Source organism: Cynocephalus volans, chromosome 12 (assembly GCF_027409185.1).
Source record: "Cynocephalus volans isolate mCynVol1 chromosome 12, mCynVol1.pri, whole genome shotgun sequence".
NCBI lineage: Eukaryota > Metazoa > Chordata > Mammalia > Dermoptera > Cynocephalidae > Cynocephalus > Cynocephalus volans.
The window spans coordinates 97616612-97633687 of record NC_084471.1 but is presented as its reverse complement, the minus strand read 5'-3'; the positions used below and the strand labels follow the sequence as shown (position 1 = coordinate 97633687).

Below are 17076 nucleotides of genomic sequence, written 5' to 3'. Positions count from 1 at the left end.
GAGTAAATGTTATTTGAAGTATGAGTTCAAAACATTACCCAATATTTGTTTTATTATGTTCATATAAATCAATATTATGTTTCAGTTTTTAAAACTTTTTAGTTAAAACTGATACAATTTTTTAAATGTTTCTTTCATTAATCAGGAGAACGTCATCACTTTAGAAATATATTTAAGTTTCTGTTTTGTCAAAAACTGAAGTAAAAAGTCAAAGGAGAAATTGAGAGATATATCTGAAAAGGTATGACATGTCAGAGTTTATGTTCATAATATATAAAATGATTCTCTAAAGCAATTTTAAAAAGAACTGACATTTGCATTGGAAATAAAAGGGTAAAGAACAAAAACTGATAACTCACGAGAGAGAAAATCCAGATGACTTACAGGTAAAGATAAAAATTAGTGGTCAATTTTTTCATTATCACTCATTGCCCCAACAAATAATTATTGAGATATATAATAATTATTTTTCATCTTTTTCAGATAAAACTACCTAAAAATGATAGTTTTAAAAATATAATATTATTCAGGGTTAATGAAAGTGCAAAGAAATAGGCAGTCCAATATTTTAATGGTAGAATTTCAAAAGGGCAAGTTAGTCCCATATTTCAAAAGCTGTGCATTTCTCTTGACCTAGAAATTCTGCCTCTGGGAATATAAGTAAATAAGCAGAGAGGTTCACAGTGATTTATATATAATAATATTTATGGTGGCATCATTCATAATGCTCCGAGAAGAAAACAAACAAAATGTCAAATGAGAAATTGGTTGAATAAGTCATGGTATATTTTATATGATGTCTAAGAAAGTCATGTTGTGAAAAAATACTTTATGGCATGAGAAATAGTCTTGATATGTTGACAAGTTAAAAAAGCAAAATTTTAAATAATATGTACACTAGCATCCTGATTTTTCTGACAGCCTATAAATATATTCGAAAGTTCTCCCACACATAAACAAATATGTAAGTTACATATGAATATAATATTTGCATATAATACTATAATATAAGCTAACACATTGACAGGGATGACCTCTGAGTGCTGAATTTAGGAAGGTTTTAAAAAATTTGTTTCTTTTTGCTTTTTCTATCTGTTCTGCCATTTCCTCCCATCAAATAAGCACTGCTTTTGTAATGAGAAAAAAGGTTACAAAATTGGGTTTTCCAAATTAGGTCATCGATAACCTTAAAGTAGTGTTAGTATGTTATGAGGATGGAAGATTTAGAAATCTGTTTGAGTAGTGACTGTGACCTGAAGAGGTGGAGGAAATGAACATACACAGCACTTCAGAACCCCTGGCAGTAAAGGACAGGAGGCAGTTACAAGAGCAGATTTAGTGGGAGGGCAGGTTGAGGAAAAGATGATGGAAAATGAATATATTGGTAGGATAAAGAGAAAAAAAATGCAGAAACATGTTTGTAGATATTATTAGCACCGCACTCTCCCGAGTGAGCCACGGGCCGCCCCCCATGTTTGTAGATAGATTAAAGTTATCTAGAGATATAACATCTTCTTCTTATCCACATAACTTTACATAGTGACAGAACAAGAGAAAAAGGAAAATGCAAAATAGCATACTCTTAACACATAATAAACATGTATAAATATGGTGAAGTATTAGAAGGTTGAATTAGTCAGGGTTCTCCAGAGACACAGAATCAATAGAATATCTATATTTATACAGGGTACTTCAAAAAGTTCATGGAAAGATTTGTGTTATTTTTAATTCTATTTTTCTTTTTGGCTTAAAGTAACAATTTTATTTTGTTCACAATGTCTTGGTAGAGATTCAGGAAGGACTCAGTTGGGCAGATAGCTGTGATCCAGATGGCATCAGCTGGGGTGCCTGAGTCTACAGGATTAACTTTCCACAAACTTTTTGAAGTACCCTAGTATATATAGAGAGATTTATTTTAAGAAATTGGCTCACGTAATTATGGAGGCTGACAAGTTCGAAATCTGCAGGATGGGCCAGCAGACTGGAGACCCAAGAAGAGCCAATGTTGCATTTCAAGTCTTGAAGATGGTCTGCTGCCAGAATTCACTCTTGTTTGGGGGAGGTCAGGCTTTGTTATAGTAGGGCCTTCAATGGATTGGATGAGGCCTACCTACATTATGGAGGTCAATCTGCTTTACTCAGAGGCCACTGATTTAAATTTTAATCTCATTAACAAAAAAACACCCTCACAGAAACACCCAGAATAATGTTTAACCAAGTATCTGGGCACTGTGTTCCAGCCAAGTTGACACTTAAAATTAACCATCACTGTAAGGAAAGTAGTTAAAGTTTAGTCAGGATCTCTCACCTTACGTCTGTTACAAATAGGCAAGATTCAGCACATTCAGTAGAAACAAGTTATAAAAGTAGTGTAACCGCATGTGCGCCCAATTACTGATTCAGCATGATTGTTTTAATTATGTAATTCTTGGCTTGTGGCTGCTATTGTGTACTAAGAGTACAAAGGTAACTGCTCTGAACCGCTGGTCAGCAGAGAATGGAGGGAAGGCAGAGCATGGAGGGTCAGTGGAGTAGAGCTTGAGTTTGTGTCTAAGAATAAAGCATGTCTATGAAGCTCACATCTAAAGAATAAAATATGTCTATCTTCCATAAAGCTTCCAGATATCTTTTTTCAATTACCTGACTCACAACCTGCACAGGAAGGGGCAGAAGGATCTGAGATCCAGCCTGACAATCACAGTTACTATGAAAAACAAAAAACATTTCCTCTGGGTAGCAAGAGTGTGACTTTTTAAAAAGTTTTGTTACATTATCGGTTTAGCATAATTTTTTAACAATTAATTCACACATGCAGTTCAAAATTCAGAAGGGTTTCAACTTTTATAATGCCTGCCTGGTTTTTACAATATAACAATTATGGGATAATAATACTATATGTTACCACTGACTCCTAAAGGTCTTTGTGATCTTATTTGAATGTCTTATCAACATTCATAAATATTTAATTATCCATGTATATATATATATATATATATATATATGAAACATGAGAATAAATAGATATGTGCCATTCATGTTTTTTTGGGAAGCCGAAGTCAAGCAGCATGGATGTGGCTATAACTTTACTGCTACTTAGCTGTGACAACTTGAATAATTATTCAAGGGACATCAATTTACTGAACTATAAAAAAAAAACAAGAATGACACTTGCACATTACCTTAAAGAGTTGTTTTAAGGATCGGATGAGATAATACATTTTGCTCTGAAAATACAAAGAGGCAAAAAATGAGATGATTAGGACTTCTGGTCAAGATGGTGGAATAGACAGTCCCCAGCATCACTTTCTCCTACAAATCAACTAATTTACAACTATAAAAATGTAACATCAGCCAAGCTGGGGCTGCTGGAGCTCAGATGAAGAGGAAAGACCTATGGAACTCATGAAGGTGGGAGAAACCACGAAGAGAGAGAGAAAAAACTGCTCTCAGCGTTTTGGGCCGCGGCTGCTTTAATGCTGGAGCGCATGGAGCAGGAGCTGGCAGATGCCGCAGCTGTGCCCTTCAGATGGAGTTACTTGGAGGCGGAAGGTGAGAAGAGGACTTTGATGGCCCCCAGGACAGCAAGACCACTAACAGGGTTCCAGTGGACCCACGCAGGAGCGAGGAGCCAGAACAGCTGAAAAAGGGGAGCCACTCAGAGGCTGGTGAGTCATCACAAGCGACCTGCATATGGCCCATCCCATGGGAAGTGTTTGGAGCATGGGTGGTGGGGGAGACGGGCCCACCAGGAGAACACTGGGGCACAGCAAGGACAGCTGATCTGCCCCCCGATCAGTGCAGGACCACTCAGAGGAGACTGGTCGGGAATGCAGAATCGCATGGGGTGCAGTTTGAACAAAAAAACTCAGGCCCAGATCAGAGTTTCTACACAACCCAGGTGCACCAAGTATCTGGAGAGCCAGAAGTACCTATAAGGTCAACCATTAACCCCTGAGCTGCACAAAAAGCCTTCCCTAGGGACACAGCAGCAAAGCAGCAATTTAACTCAACCACACAGCTCAAGTACTGGTTCCCACAGGAAGTTCCCCTGTTTTAGTAGTAAGCAAAGGACCAAAACTTAGTTCCAGCCCAGGCACACCATGAATGCCTTGGGGCCCACCAGGGGACATGAGGCATGGAGCCAGGGACAGGACCCCTGCCAACAACCACTCACACCACCAGCACCTTGGAGCCCCACCCAGGAACCTGAGGATTGGAGCCAAGGACTGGACCCCGCTCCCACATACAGGCACACTGTCAATGCCTAGGGGCCTGCCCGGGGACCCAGGGCTAGCAGCCAGGGACTGGACCCCTTTCCCACAGCTAGGAACACCATGCCAGCACCTTGGGGCCCACCCAGAGACCCAAGGCATGGAGAAGGGGACTGGAACCCCCTCCCACAACCAAGCACACAGTGCCAGTGCCTCGGATCTGCCCTGGGACCTGGGGCATGGAGAAGAGGACCGGACCCGCCTCCCACAACCAGGCACCCCATGCCAGCACCTTGGACCTGACCAGGGACCCAGGGTATGGAGAAGGGGGCCAGACTCACCTCCCACAACCAGGCACCCTGTGCCAGCACTTGGGGCCTGCCCTGGGACCTGAGGCATGGAGAATGGGACTGAAACCCCTTCCCACAGCCAGGCACACTGTGCCAGCACCTCAGGGCATGACTAGGGACCCAGGGTAAGGAGCTAGGGACTGGACTTCCCTCCCACAACCAGGAACACCGTGTCAGCACCTTGGGACCCACTTGGGGACCCCGGGGCATAGAACCGGGGATTGGACACTCCACAACCAGGCACACTGCCAGCACCATGGAGCAGACCAAAAACATCCCCTCCATGTGGGTGGCCCACCACAGCCACCATGATAACCACGGCTGCCGTGAAGGCAGCTAGATGCCACAACCACCATGCAGAATGCCCATCAGCCACTTGAGTGAGTCAACACAAGGAGAGTCACCAGCAGAGATAAAGAAAGGAGGATGTCTGTCTCCACAGAGCCCATTTCATAGTAACGGAAGAGACATCTGCTCTGTGATAGTATTGGGGGACCTGATCACACCTCTCAGCATTGGACAGATCATTTGGACAGCAAATCAACGAGTAACCATTATTCTTTCAGAGGGAGAGAAGAAATCTAAGGTGATTAGAGGGGGGAGGGGGACAGGAAGGGACATGGAGTGGGATTGGACAAGGGGCATAAAGAATAATTACAATTTGTAACAATATATATGCTAGTAATATTGATTTGATCAACATATCTCAATGTCGAACCCCAAAAATATGTATAATCAATTTTGATTCAATAAAAATTAGAAAAAAAAATGAGATGATTAGTATTTCTATAGTGATTTAGAGATAATTAAAGGGAAATTAAAGGGATACTAAGGAGGGATAGATTTTACTTTCAATCTCTCTGTGCTTGAGCAGGCTATAAGCTAATTAGGCCTAAATAGACACAAGGGAGTGAGGTAGAAATAGATTATTATCATAATAGTAATACCCACCATTTATTGAATGTATAAGTGTCAGGCAATGTGCCACTATTGCTTATAATATCCCTTTTAATTGTCACAGCATCCTGAGTTGTGTTATTACCATGTAACAGATGTGGAAATGAAACTCAGAGTGTTAAGGGACTTATGCAAAGTTAATACATGTGACATGATGCTTACTGGAACTTTCCTGTTGCCCCACGATTGGTGACAAGGATCTCCACTGCATTCCAAGGTCTTGTAGTGAGAGGAAAAGTGAAAGCATGAACCAAACCCCCTCCCCATACCATGTCATTGAGCTACAGGTCTAGCCAGCCACGAGGGAAGAAAAGTGCACACGAGACTGAAGCTTTAAATAGATTTGAATGAATGAAATTTTCACATTTGTCTCCTGAATTGAAATTATGCAATAAACAAGTTACATTTGGGGATAGGGAATGGAGTGGTTATTCAGGATCCTTTAAGAGTGTCTTCATGGCTCATCAAACAATCCTAGACACAAAATTGGAATGTGAAAGAAATTACCATGTAGAGATAAGAATAGCCTATGGAAAATATTTAAAGATACAGAATTCTGGGCAGATATTACCTATGGATTATAAATTAGTATTTATGAGAATGAAAGAAGACAGTGAAAGAATCTTCTGTTGTTCCAGAATTGATAACTAGGGCCTCAGCTGTGGATAAAGAGGCATTATGTACCTTGAATTCTAAAGACATAATTGTGAGCAGACAATTGCCTTTATAGGCTTACCAAAAGGAGGCAGAACCAGCTTTACTACCATGAGCTGCTGCTTCAAGGCGGGGATGGATACTGTCATGGTTTTGAGTTGTCAGACCAGAGAAGCATTTTACAGCTTTTTTCTCCCCATTTCTTCAGGGAGCTTGTAAAAAGAAGAGACTGAATCTCTTATTCCTGGTCAGACATTTCCATAAGCAAAATACTTAGCATTCTGCCTGCACTTACCTAAGAGAATTGAGACAAGATGGTGAGGAAGAGACAGAAGATTGCAGTGATTACTGTCTGTGGGTCACACCATGTTTCCAAATAAAGTGCAAAACTTAGTATTCTCAGGCATAAAGGTCCACTTCTGTCTGCAAGATATGATCTTATCTATTCCCAAACCCCACAATTGAAAATTCTATAAGATCTATTTTTTAAAACCAAAGGATGATAAATGTCAAAGTGGAACATTCACATGCATTTGAACAGAAAAAAGAAGAATAGATTGGACCTGTGGCGTCGTCAGAGATATCTAGGAATATCTCTATATAGAACAAAACTGTGGTATTCATCTACTATTCTTATTCATCATTGATCATGTGCACACAGTTTGTACCCTTGAAATATAATATTGTTTTACACAAAGTAGGGTACTTTTGTTGCCAAATTACTTACCTGAGTTTATTGATATCAAAGGCAATACAAGAAGGAATATCACATTGAACGTGTAAGAGCAGAGTAGTTAAGGTCATGGGCTTTGTGCTCAGACAATCGTGGAGTTTTATCCCAGCATGACAACTTACTTGTCCTCATGGGCAAGTTACTTCTCTATGTCTCAGTTTCCTCAATTTTAAATTATAATAGGATAATAATAGATACATCATAGAGTTGCATAGATTAAATGAAATATTTAACGTATAAAGTACCTAGCACATCTTAAGCCTTCAGTTAACGGTAGAAGTTAATATTGCCACAGAAACAATCAATAAATATGCAAATGTTAGAGATATAAAGCAGAAACACTTGACATTGATGTCCAAATGGGGATGACATTAATTTAAATGTCATGAAAAAAAAAGTACCAACTGGGATTGACAGAGAATTTAAGAAATGTCAAAAAGTTCAAAAAGGATATAGATAAAACCATGGTTGATCACATCAGAAGATATTTACTTATTTAAAAAATCATACATGTTCACTACAGAAGATTTAAAAATATGTTCATATTATACATCATGTTTTGTAACTTTTACCTTAAGACGGGAATAATTCCACTCCAGAATCTCCTGTGGATCAGGCCAACGCTAGAATTTACTGCCTTTTTAGGCAACTTCCCCTCCCTGGCTGGCTTCCCTGGGCCCTCTGGAAGAACGTGCCCTCCACATATCACGTGCATCCAAATCCCTGTCTTGGGCTCTGCTTCAGGAAACGCATTTCCCCCAGCAGAAGAATAACTTGAGCCAGTAGTTTAAAAAGGAGTGGTTGAAGTGAAAGGAGTGGGGAGGTGCAAAAACAAAAATGGAAAAACCTCAACCATCCTGGTAAAATGACTGAACTCCCAGGATAAAAATAAAATCTCACAAATAAGTAATTAAGAAAGGCCAAAGAACTAGCATGGGACTTCTTAGCTGCACATTGGAACTACGGAACCATGGAACGCTATCTAGACTTGCAAGAAAAAAGAATCTGAAATATCATTAAGATAGCATTTACCAGACAGGGTGAAGGAAAGATGTTCATAGAACCACACAGTTCCATGGGCTCTATTACCCACATAACTCAGCTGAGGAAAATCCTTCAAAAAGGACTACTCAACTTAAAAACAAACCAGAATACAAACTTCAAAATCAAGAAAGAGGAAGAAGAGAACAAATAGTGAGTGACGATTCATGCAATTTACGTATAATTATGTCGGAGAGGATAATGACGTCGTGATGGGGAATTTGTAGTATAAGTGCTAAATAAAGATCCTGCAATAGAAGCGGCACACTGCAAGAGAAATTGTAACAATAGCCTAGAATTAAAGTGCTAAATAATCTTCCCAAATCTTTGGAGTTGACAGGGGATAAAAAGAAAGAAAAGTGTTAAAAAGATGTCAACGTAAGAGTAAAGATAGAAGATGGGGAAATAAATACATTTTGAAAGTCTTCACTTTCTGAGCTGGAAGAAGCAGTGAAGTGGCCAGAGGGAGAAGCGCTGGTGTTTCATTAGAGAGTAAAGAAATGTGGCTTGACTGTGCATGCCAAGAAAGAGAATGGAAAAACCAATAAGAAAATAGAGTATTACTCCTAAATTAACAAGAAAGATAAGGGGAATAAATATTCTGCCAGTTTGGTAAAACTTTTGGGTAATTAGTAATAGCTGAAATAACAGGGGGTTATTTTTATTTATTGAAACAATTGATTGTACATATCTGTGGGATACAGCTTTGAATATCCATACCTATGTGCAATATGTGATGCTCAAATCAGGATAATTAGTATATTCAACATGACACAGTGTAATAATTTTTCATGGCCCTTTACCAATTTCTTACTAACCCCCCCATCCCCCCCGCTTCCCACCTCTGGTAACCTCTGTTCTGAGTTTATTCTTCACTCATGTAAAATATGTTATGAAAGTAAAAACTACCCATCACTGACATAGTGGCCTCATGACCTCATGAATACCCAGGCTTTTTAAATATTTTTGTTCCAATATCATTAATGTTCAACTTCCATCTTCGATGCCATCTTATGAGTGCTATGTGGCCATTAATACTTCCACATGCTAAGCAGAAAAAAGAAGGAAGATGGAACTACAAAATTTCTCTCATCTGAGTTATCCTCTTTTTAGGGAGTTTCCCCAAGGCCCCATGCAACAACTTCCACCCCCACACACAGAACTTGGCCAGCCGGTGCTCTTCTCAGCATGTAGGACGGAAGTACGACTTTTCTACCAAGTGCTTTACCACTCCCAACAAAATTTATGTTCTGATATTAAGAACAAAGGAGAGAATGGAGAATGGGTGGGTGGGTCACCAGCAGTGTTTGTCACAAAGAGTGTCTTGATAAAACCAGTAAAGAATAAGAAAAAGAAACAACAGAAAAACAAAGTGAGATGGAAGGAAAAAAATCATGTAATCATGTGAATGAGGTGTTAAACTAAATGTGAGTAGACTGAATTCTCCTATTAAAAGTTAAAGATTGTCAGATTAAGTGAAAAATACAAAACCACTGTTAGTTCCTTAGAAATGCAGTTGTCATAGAAAGGCTGAAGTCAGGTGAGATCTTCTCTGTTTCTTCATCTGATCCTTCAGTGAGTAACAACAGTTCAGAGCAAATGATGGTGATGACAATGATGATGGGTAAAGACGATGCAGAAAAGAAGATTTTTTAAAAATCAGAAGTGATTGTCTAAGAAACAAATGTAGATATTTAATTTAAAATATATAAAGTACCTCTTTTGTATATCTTTGGCAAATTCAGTGCTTTAGCAAATTACAGTAATATAAAATTAATAATATTTATAATAATTTAGTATATTTATATCTAATATAAAATTTATCTCTAAGACACCTTCTTTTTAATCAATTTTCATATATTCCATAAAAAAAAGTGTAAGACACCAAGTACTGTACTTGTGGAAGACATCGATATGCATTATTATACCTTCAAGATTGTAAAGCTGCTGTTTGTATTTTGGGATATTATAATTTGAGAGAGTGGGGAGGAAGAAATTTAGTGGCAGAATATAAATACAAACATATGTACATATGATTATAGATTTGATGATGAACAAATTAATTTTTATTATCAGAATGATTGTTATCATGACAAATTCAATGCCAGTTATTAAAGAATTACTTAAAAGTAAACATCGGCTTTTAAATTTTGCAAAGTAATTATGAGAAAGACATAAAAGATACACTTAAAATAAGATGTGTAATGAGAGGATTTGAATTGCTAGAAGGAAGTGTGAAAGTGTTGAGTGCTTACAGGATGGAGAATAGGTACAGAAAGAAATGTCAAGGACACATTTGTCATAATTTGAAATTTTATCCAAAACCACCAAACCAGATTACAAACTCTTCGTTTTCCATCTGCTACAATTGTATCAAGTCACCATAACTCCAACGATGCACTTGATAGAACAGGTTTGACCTTTGATTGCATGAGGAAGTTACATTGTTACTGACTTTGTAATGTGACTTTGTTCACAGAGCCCGAAAAATAGTAAATCAATGTTCGTTCATCTGACTTAGAATAATAATAGCAATGGAGGATGATTTAATACTGAATCTGATTATATCAAAGGGAAAATGTCAGTTTCATTAGTAAATCTTGACACAAGGAACTGATAGAGCTATACGTGTATTAGTTTCATAAAAGTAATGACACGTAAGAGATTAGAATTTAATTTTTTCACTAATTATAAATAAGGCATGAAGATAATTTAATCCATTAATAACACTTTTTTATTTTACTAAGTTCCTTATATATGCTGTCTCATTGAATAAAATGACATTTTTGCTACGTAGATGGTATCATCTCCACTTTCCAGAAGAGAAAACCAAAGAGAGGATCAAGCTTACACTAGACACTGTCAGAACAAAGCTTCAAATGCAGATTTTCTGACAGACTCCATGACCAATATTATTTATAACACATCAAACTGTACACAAAAGCCAAATAAGTTTTTTTTAACTTGAGGCCCATGAATCCATTGACAATGTGTGCAAAACATTTGGGGGTGTGTGCAATGGCGAGTATGTTACCAAACCCAAGTCTGGCTACCTGCCCCGTGCACACAACACACAACCCAAAAGTCCAGTCATTGGTGGAATAGGAAGTCATATTTATTAAGGAATGCAGGTAACCTGAGGGAGGTGTTGGGCTCACCCATCTCTTGGTAAACCTAAAGGAGATGGTCAGACTAAAATCATCGCAAGGACTCAGTTTTACTGAGGAGTTTTTAAAGAGATTGAGGGAATGGAACGTGGGAGGTGAAAAGCAGGAGGGAGGGGAACTTGTACCGGGCCAGTTGCAAATTCTCAAGGTTCCTTCTCACTTCTGTTCTCGTCCTTGACATAATCTTAGGGTCCTGTAGAATTTTGATTTGCTTCAGGGTGGAATCAACATAGCTTTATTGATGTCTCCCTTGGTTTCTCAGGGTCTGGACAGTACATGTCTTTATGGCAAGTCTGCAGCTCCAGGCTGACTGGAAAACAACTTTACATTTATGTAAATAATGCCATCTTGCCATATAACCAAGGTTCAAACTCTCAAATAACTATGGGAAAAGAGGGAATGCAGAGAAATGCACGCTAAGAAAAAAAACTTTTTTTTTTTCTAAAGCCCATGCAGTTTAGGGTCCCTACATGCCTTCAGTCCTGCTCACTTCAGCAAGTAGCGCTATGAAGTTCTTTCATCAGATTTTCAAAGGTTTTCATGACAAAAAATGTGAAGAACCCCTGACCTATACTTAAGTTCCTTGAAGCAGGGATCATGTTTTATTCATGATTGTACTGCTACCACTACTATAATGCCTAGCACTATACTAATGCCTAACTCTACTATAATGAAAGATGCTAAGGACTCAATAAATTTGTGAATGAATGAATAGAATGATATATCCAAAAACTTAAGATTATTTCTTGGATGTCATCTGTATAACGTTAAATTGTTCTTACAATTTTATTTCCCTGGATCATATAATAATAGATGTAGATATTTTTTACATTATCCCAAATAATCAAAATAAAGTTGTTACAATTGGGGGGAAATAAACATTTAAATTAGATCATCAGTGTATTAAGGGTTGCAGGTGCCAAAGCACCTAAGGTAAGGTAAAATAAAATTAATTGGAATTCAAGTTGATACCCAAAGGACAAAAAAAATTGAGTTAAAGAGTCATTTACATTTATCAGAAGATAAAACAAAATTAGAAATGGGCAAGGTGATAGGCACAAGTTTTTTAATATTAGGAAATACCATGTGTGTATAAGTATACTGTAATAATTATTTTTGATAAAATATATGGCTTTACAGGAAAATATAAATTACCAAATTTAACTCAGGAAAAGTAGAAAGTTTAAATAGATAAAAACAATGATAGTGAATCTGAAAATATAAACAAAATATTACCTCCAGGGCAGGAATAGATTATTGTGATGGTACACAATCTTTCAGAAAATAGAAATATATGGACAGCAACTCAGTTGATTTTATTAAAACATTACCATATTATCCAAATAATGGAAAAATTTCCCAAAACTTTAGTAAGTGCCTATGTGTATTCAAAATTCTAGGTCAGAGGTTCTAGGCATACAGAGATGAATCTCATTTCTGCTTTCAAGTTCACAGACTAGTCAGGGAAGACATAAAATCACAAGTTAAAGTTAGTGAAGCCCACTTCCAGGAGTCTGGCAAAGCACACATCTGAATGAAATTTCCACCACAAATACTGCATTATTGTGCTCACAAGAAAATAAGGAAAATCTCCAAAGGGCAAAAAATAAAGTGACAGTGAAATAAAAATTGAAGTTGAAGGCTCAGCAAGCATACAATCTAGGGTTGTACTGGAGAATAAGCCTTGGGTCTCTTGTAAGGAGGACAAATAAAACTTGAGACTTGCATTACGCTGACACATTGAAAGGGCCTAAAGTGGTCAACAGTTGACAGCAGCATCTGGCCCAAAGGTAATGGGAGATGTATAAAGAGAAGTTTTAAATCGTTTGTTATTTAACAAACATTTGCAGTAAGTCATTTTATTAATAAATTTCAGAAAATCTCGGTCTGATTCAATTTCAGATATTCTGTTGAGTTATTAAAACACGTGACCCAGTTTTGGTTTGCAACTGTTTGCAGTCTGGTATGATACTGACAGGACTGGGCACTATCCTAGGACTCATTCTCATAGACAAAAATATTTACCAGGCTCTAATAATTAGGTTCTATTTTATAAAGAACACAAAACATGAACAAAATACAGCTATGCTACAAGGGAAAATATAGGTTCTATTAAGCAGGTACAAAGAATTGAGGCCATCTCTAAAAACCAAACAAAAAAAAATAGATAATTCCAGGTAAATTAAATACTTAAGAAATAGATATTTTGAACTGTCTTACTAACATTTATTGCCCTTCTCCACTGGTGCCCTAACCTTCATCCTTAATAATTTGATTCATGCTAAATTAGGCATTAAATAAGTGCAGGTATATGATCTACCTACCCAAATTCACTCATTCGGTCACTGAATGAATATTAAGGGCACAGCAGTGTGTCAGAGTCTGCTTTTTCAAGTAACTCCGTTTTTCACTTGCATTAAAGAAATTTAGCTCCTGGGACTATCCTGCTGCCCTAGAAAATAAACTAACACCAGCATCAAGTATACACTTGATGGAGTACAACAAAGTACTTAGAAGTGAAACATCAGCAAATAAGGACGGGGAGCCTCCATGGCAGAAGAGGTGGCCCATAAGCGCTGAGATCAAGCGCTGTGGAATCCAGCAGGATGGGTTCGAATCCTGCCTCCAGTTCTTTAACACTTAGGGCTGGGTAACTCCCCTAAAAGCACCTCCACCCCTACCCTCCCTGCAGTTAAGTGAATTCTCCATGTTTGGAAGCCAAAGCTGGGAGCGATTAGTTAACGTTGCACACCGCATTTGGGGCCTCTGAGCTTCTTTCCCAATCCCCTCATATGAAATGAGGTTCGGAGTGACAGATCCAGGAACCGAGGGAGGCCGTCGTAGTGACTTCGGATGCCGCCTCGCCTCCCTGGCGGCCCTGCCGGCCTGCACGTGGGTGGGTCCCCCGGTCTTCAGCCCCCGCCGTAGCCTCGGGACAGCGCGCTCAACGGGACGCCCCCGCGCCCTACCTTGCTCGGCCTCCCGGCGCACCGCGAAGTCAGGGGTAGGACCCGGCGACTACTCTTGCTCTCCCGTCTACATTTTCACTGAACCTACTAGGACCCAAACTGCCGCCCTTTCCCCCTTGAGAGCTCTACAGGCGGCGCCTCTGAACAGAGCCTTTACTCGGAGGCCAGGGCATCTCTCCCAGCTGCGACGAGGTCACTCGTGACCGTCTCCTGAGCATGGCCTGGGTGATGGGCAGGAACCACGGCCTCCTGGCAACTTGGCGAGCTGCAGCTGCAGAAGACCCGGCTCTCCTTGCCGCGGGGAGCCGCACTGCGGGCAACTCCAGGCCGGTCGCCAGGTACTCAGGCCCGGACGCCTACCCGCCCCGCCCAGCTAACTGTGCAACTGTCCCACGGGAACTGCGGGCGCCCGCGAGCCGTGGCCGCCTTGCTTCCAGCGTTATGAGCTTGGTCGCCTGTCACTCAAACGGCCAGCGAGTAACACACAAAAGAGAAGAGCCCGGCGCGCCACACCGGGGCTGCACCGAGCGCCCTCGGCTCCCGTAGTCCAGCAGGCTCGGCCCCGAGGACCCGCCCCTCTGACGCGCGCCGCTCCCCTCCAATGGGAGGCGCCCGGCCGGCCACCCTGATTTGCATAGAAGCCGCTCTATAAGTGTCCAGGGCTGAAGGACGCGGCCGCCTTGAGGACCTTTATCCCTTCTTAAACTTAGGGACGCTCTCTTCTAGAGGTAACAGGGCCCGGCAGCCGTCCCTAACGCACACAGAAGCGCGAGGTGACTAGCTCTGCCCAGGCTCCGGGCTCCCCTGCCGGAAGTTAGTCACCCCCACCCCCAGCCGCAAGCCTCACCAGCAGCCGCTTTTGCCGCAAACGTCCTCCTCGTAACATCCGAAACGCTGCACCTAAAGCACCTAACCCTGATATTTACACAAAGCTACGCAAATGTTATCAGCTCTTCTGTTGACTTTCTGGCGGCCCTAAAAAGGGCCTTTTCGAGTCAGAGAAGATGGGGGCACGCATCAGCCGCCGAAGCCGTACAGGGTGCGGCCCTGGCGTTTCAGCGCATACACCACGTCCATGGCCGTGACCGTCTTGCGCTTGGCGTGCTCGGTGTAAGTCACTGCATCGCGGATCACGTTCTCCAGAAAGACTTTGAGCACGCCCCGTGTCTCCTCGTAGATGAGCCCAGAGATGCGCTTGACGCCCCCACGGCGGGCCAGTCGGCGGATTGCAGGCTTCGTAATGCCCTGGATGTTGTCCCGCAGGACTTTTCGGTGGCGTTTGGCACCTCCTTTCCCCAGCCCTTTGCCGCCTTTGCCTCGTCCAGACATCTTGCCGTTCAGAAAAAGCAGCACCGACAAAGCAAGCAGCTAACAAGCCTGTGCGCCCCAGATCAGCGCTTATATTTCCTTGGAGCGGACCTGTTTGAAAACCTTGATGAGTGGGTGGAGCTCTAGGCCCCACCTCTGTCTTTTTTTTTCCTCTATGCAATTGTAAATCCAGGAACCAATAAGCAGAACAAGAATAATTGCTTTTTTTGGAAAAACTTTTCGATGTTTGTGCTATAAATTTCAAGAAAAACTTAATATGGTATATTTGAAAGTTTAAATAATATGAGCTAATAAAACTTATGTTGCCTTTTCTCAAGTCTTAAAAAAAAAATAGGCCAGATCTCATGCGCGTTGTCTGTCCTTGTCTGTCTCCCTCCTCTTTTTTTTTTTTTTTTCTTTTGGTGGCTGGCGGTCTGGGGATCGAGCCCTTCACCTTGGTATTACACCACCATGCCCTAACTAACAAACTAGTCAGCTCTGGTTCTCATTCTAATTCCCCACCCCCCCGCAAACGGAATACGGAGTCTTATGTAATACCCATCCCGAATGAATGTGGAAATAGGAACCAGAAATGCTTTACATCTTATTAGATTTCAAAGCAATTACTTTGCACTTTTTCACATGTGGGTCTTTTGAAGTCCCGGGCGGGGGTCGGGGGGGTCGGCGGGTGGGGGCGGGGGGAGGAGGTTTTTTAATGCTTCCTTTTTCTCTTTTGTGGTCCTGTGGAGAAAGAAATTTTTTTCAATAAATCTAGCTTCCCCGTCCCCCACCCCACCCATGGCTTTTCCCTCCCTTTCAGCTGCTTCTGAGCAATTTGTAGATTTTCCTGCCTTCCCTCCCTGCTGCCCCGAAAGCGCTTATTTGCTTTTCAAACAAATAACTGTTTCATGGTTATTTAGTTGAAATATTGTAAATTTCTTCTTATGTCATTCAAATCTGAGGTTCTCACATCTTCCACTTAGAAATAAAAAGTTCTTGTAAAATAACGGATGCCACAGCTGTGGCTTTGAACAATTATTTATGCTGCATGTCTCCAATCAGGAGGCTCTCAATCCCTTCCTTTCTCAAGAAAATCCCTAAACAAAAACGGAAGTTTCAGTAAAATGCCCCCACTCTTGGAAGGAGACAGGACTCTGTCTTTCCGAGAGGTTTTACTGCATTAAAAGGCAGCGGTACTTAGAGAATGCATTTATATATATAACTCTCTCCTAGGTACTTAGCATCTTGAGGAATGAATATTTTGGTAAATTTTGTTCTTTGTCCCTAGTCTTGAAAATGAGCCTTTCCAGCAGGAAAACTTTATGGTAAAAATGTGTTATATTTCTAAATGCTTATAATTTACACTTGTTTCTGTCCTTGCTCATCTCTATGACCCAAAGAGTACTTATTTTCTTGTCAAAGATGAATTAAAAGAGCCTGGGAACATTGTGTGGCTGAAAAAAAACTGTGAATAGTCAGACATTACTACACGGTTTTAATCCTTGACTCACAGGGAAGAAAAGACTGTCAGATCTTGAAGAGATACGGATTCCTGTAATGGTAAAATAGGTTGACTTTACTCTTAAGAAATCAAGGTTAGAACATTTTCAAGTCAGAAATCTCTGGCTTACAATAAAATGAAAAATTGTGTCCAAAATAATAATAATTTTAAAAAGTCTAAGAATT

General features: G+C 40.3%; 1 protein-coding gene across 1 annotated transcript; it reads right to left on the bottom strand.

Moving 5' to 3' along the window:
- Nucleotides 1–14509: 14509 nt before the first annotated feature.
- Nucleotides 14510–15427, bottom strand: LOC134360724 (histone H4). Its single transcript, XM_063075436.1, has one exon. It carries the CDS (start codon nucleotides 15409–15411, stop codon nucleotides 15100–15102), a length of 312 nt encoding a protein of 103 aa, XP_062931506.1. The 5' UTR covers nucleotides 15412–15427; the 3' UTR covers nucleotides 14510–15099.
- Between the last annotated feature and the right edge of the window lie 1649 nt (nucleotides 15428–17076).

Coding starts and splice junctions, on each gene's coding strand:
- LOC134360724 (XM_063075436.1), bottom strand. CDS start 15,411: ATGTCTGGACGAGGCAAAGGCGGCAAAGGGCTGGGGAAAGGAGGTGCC.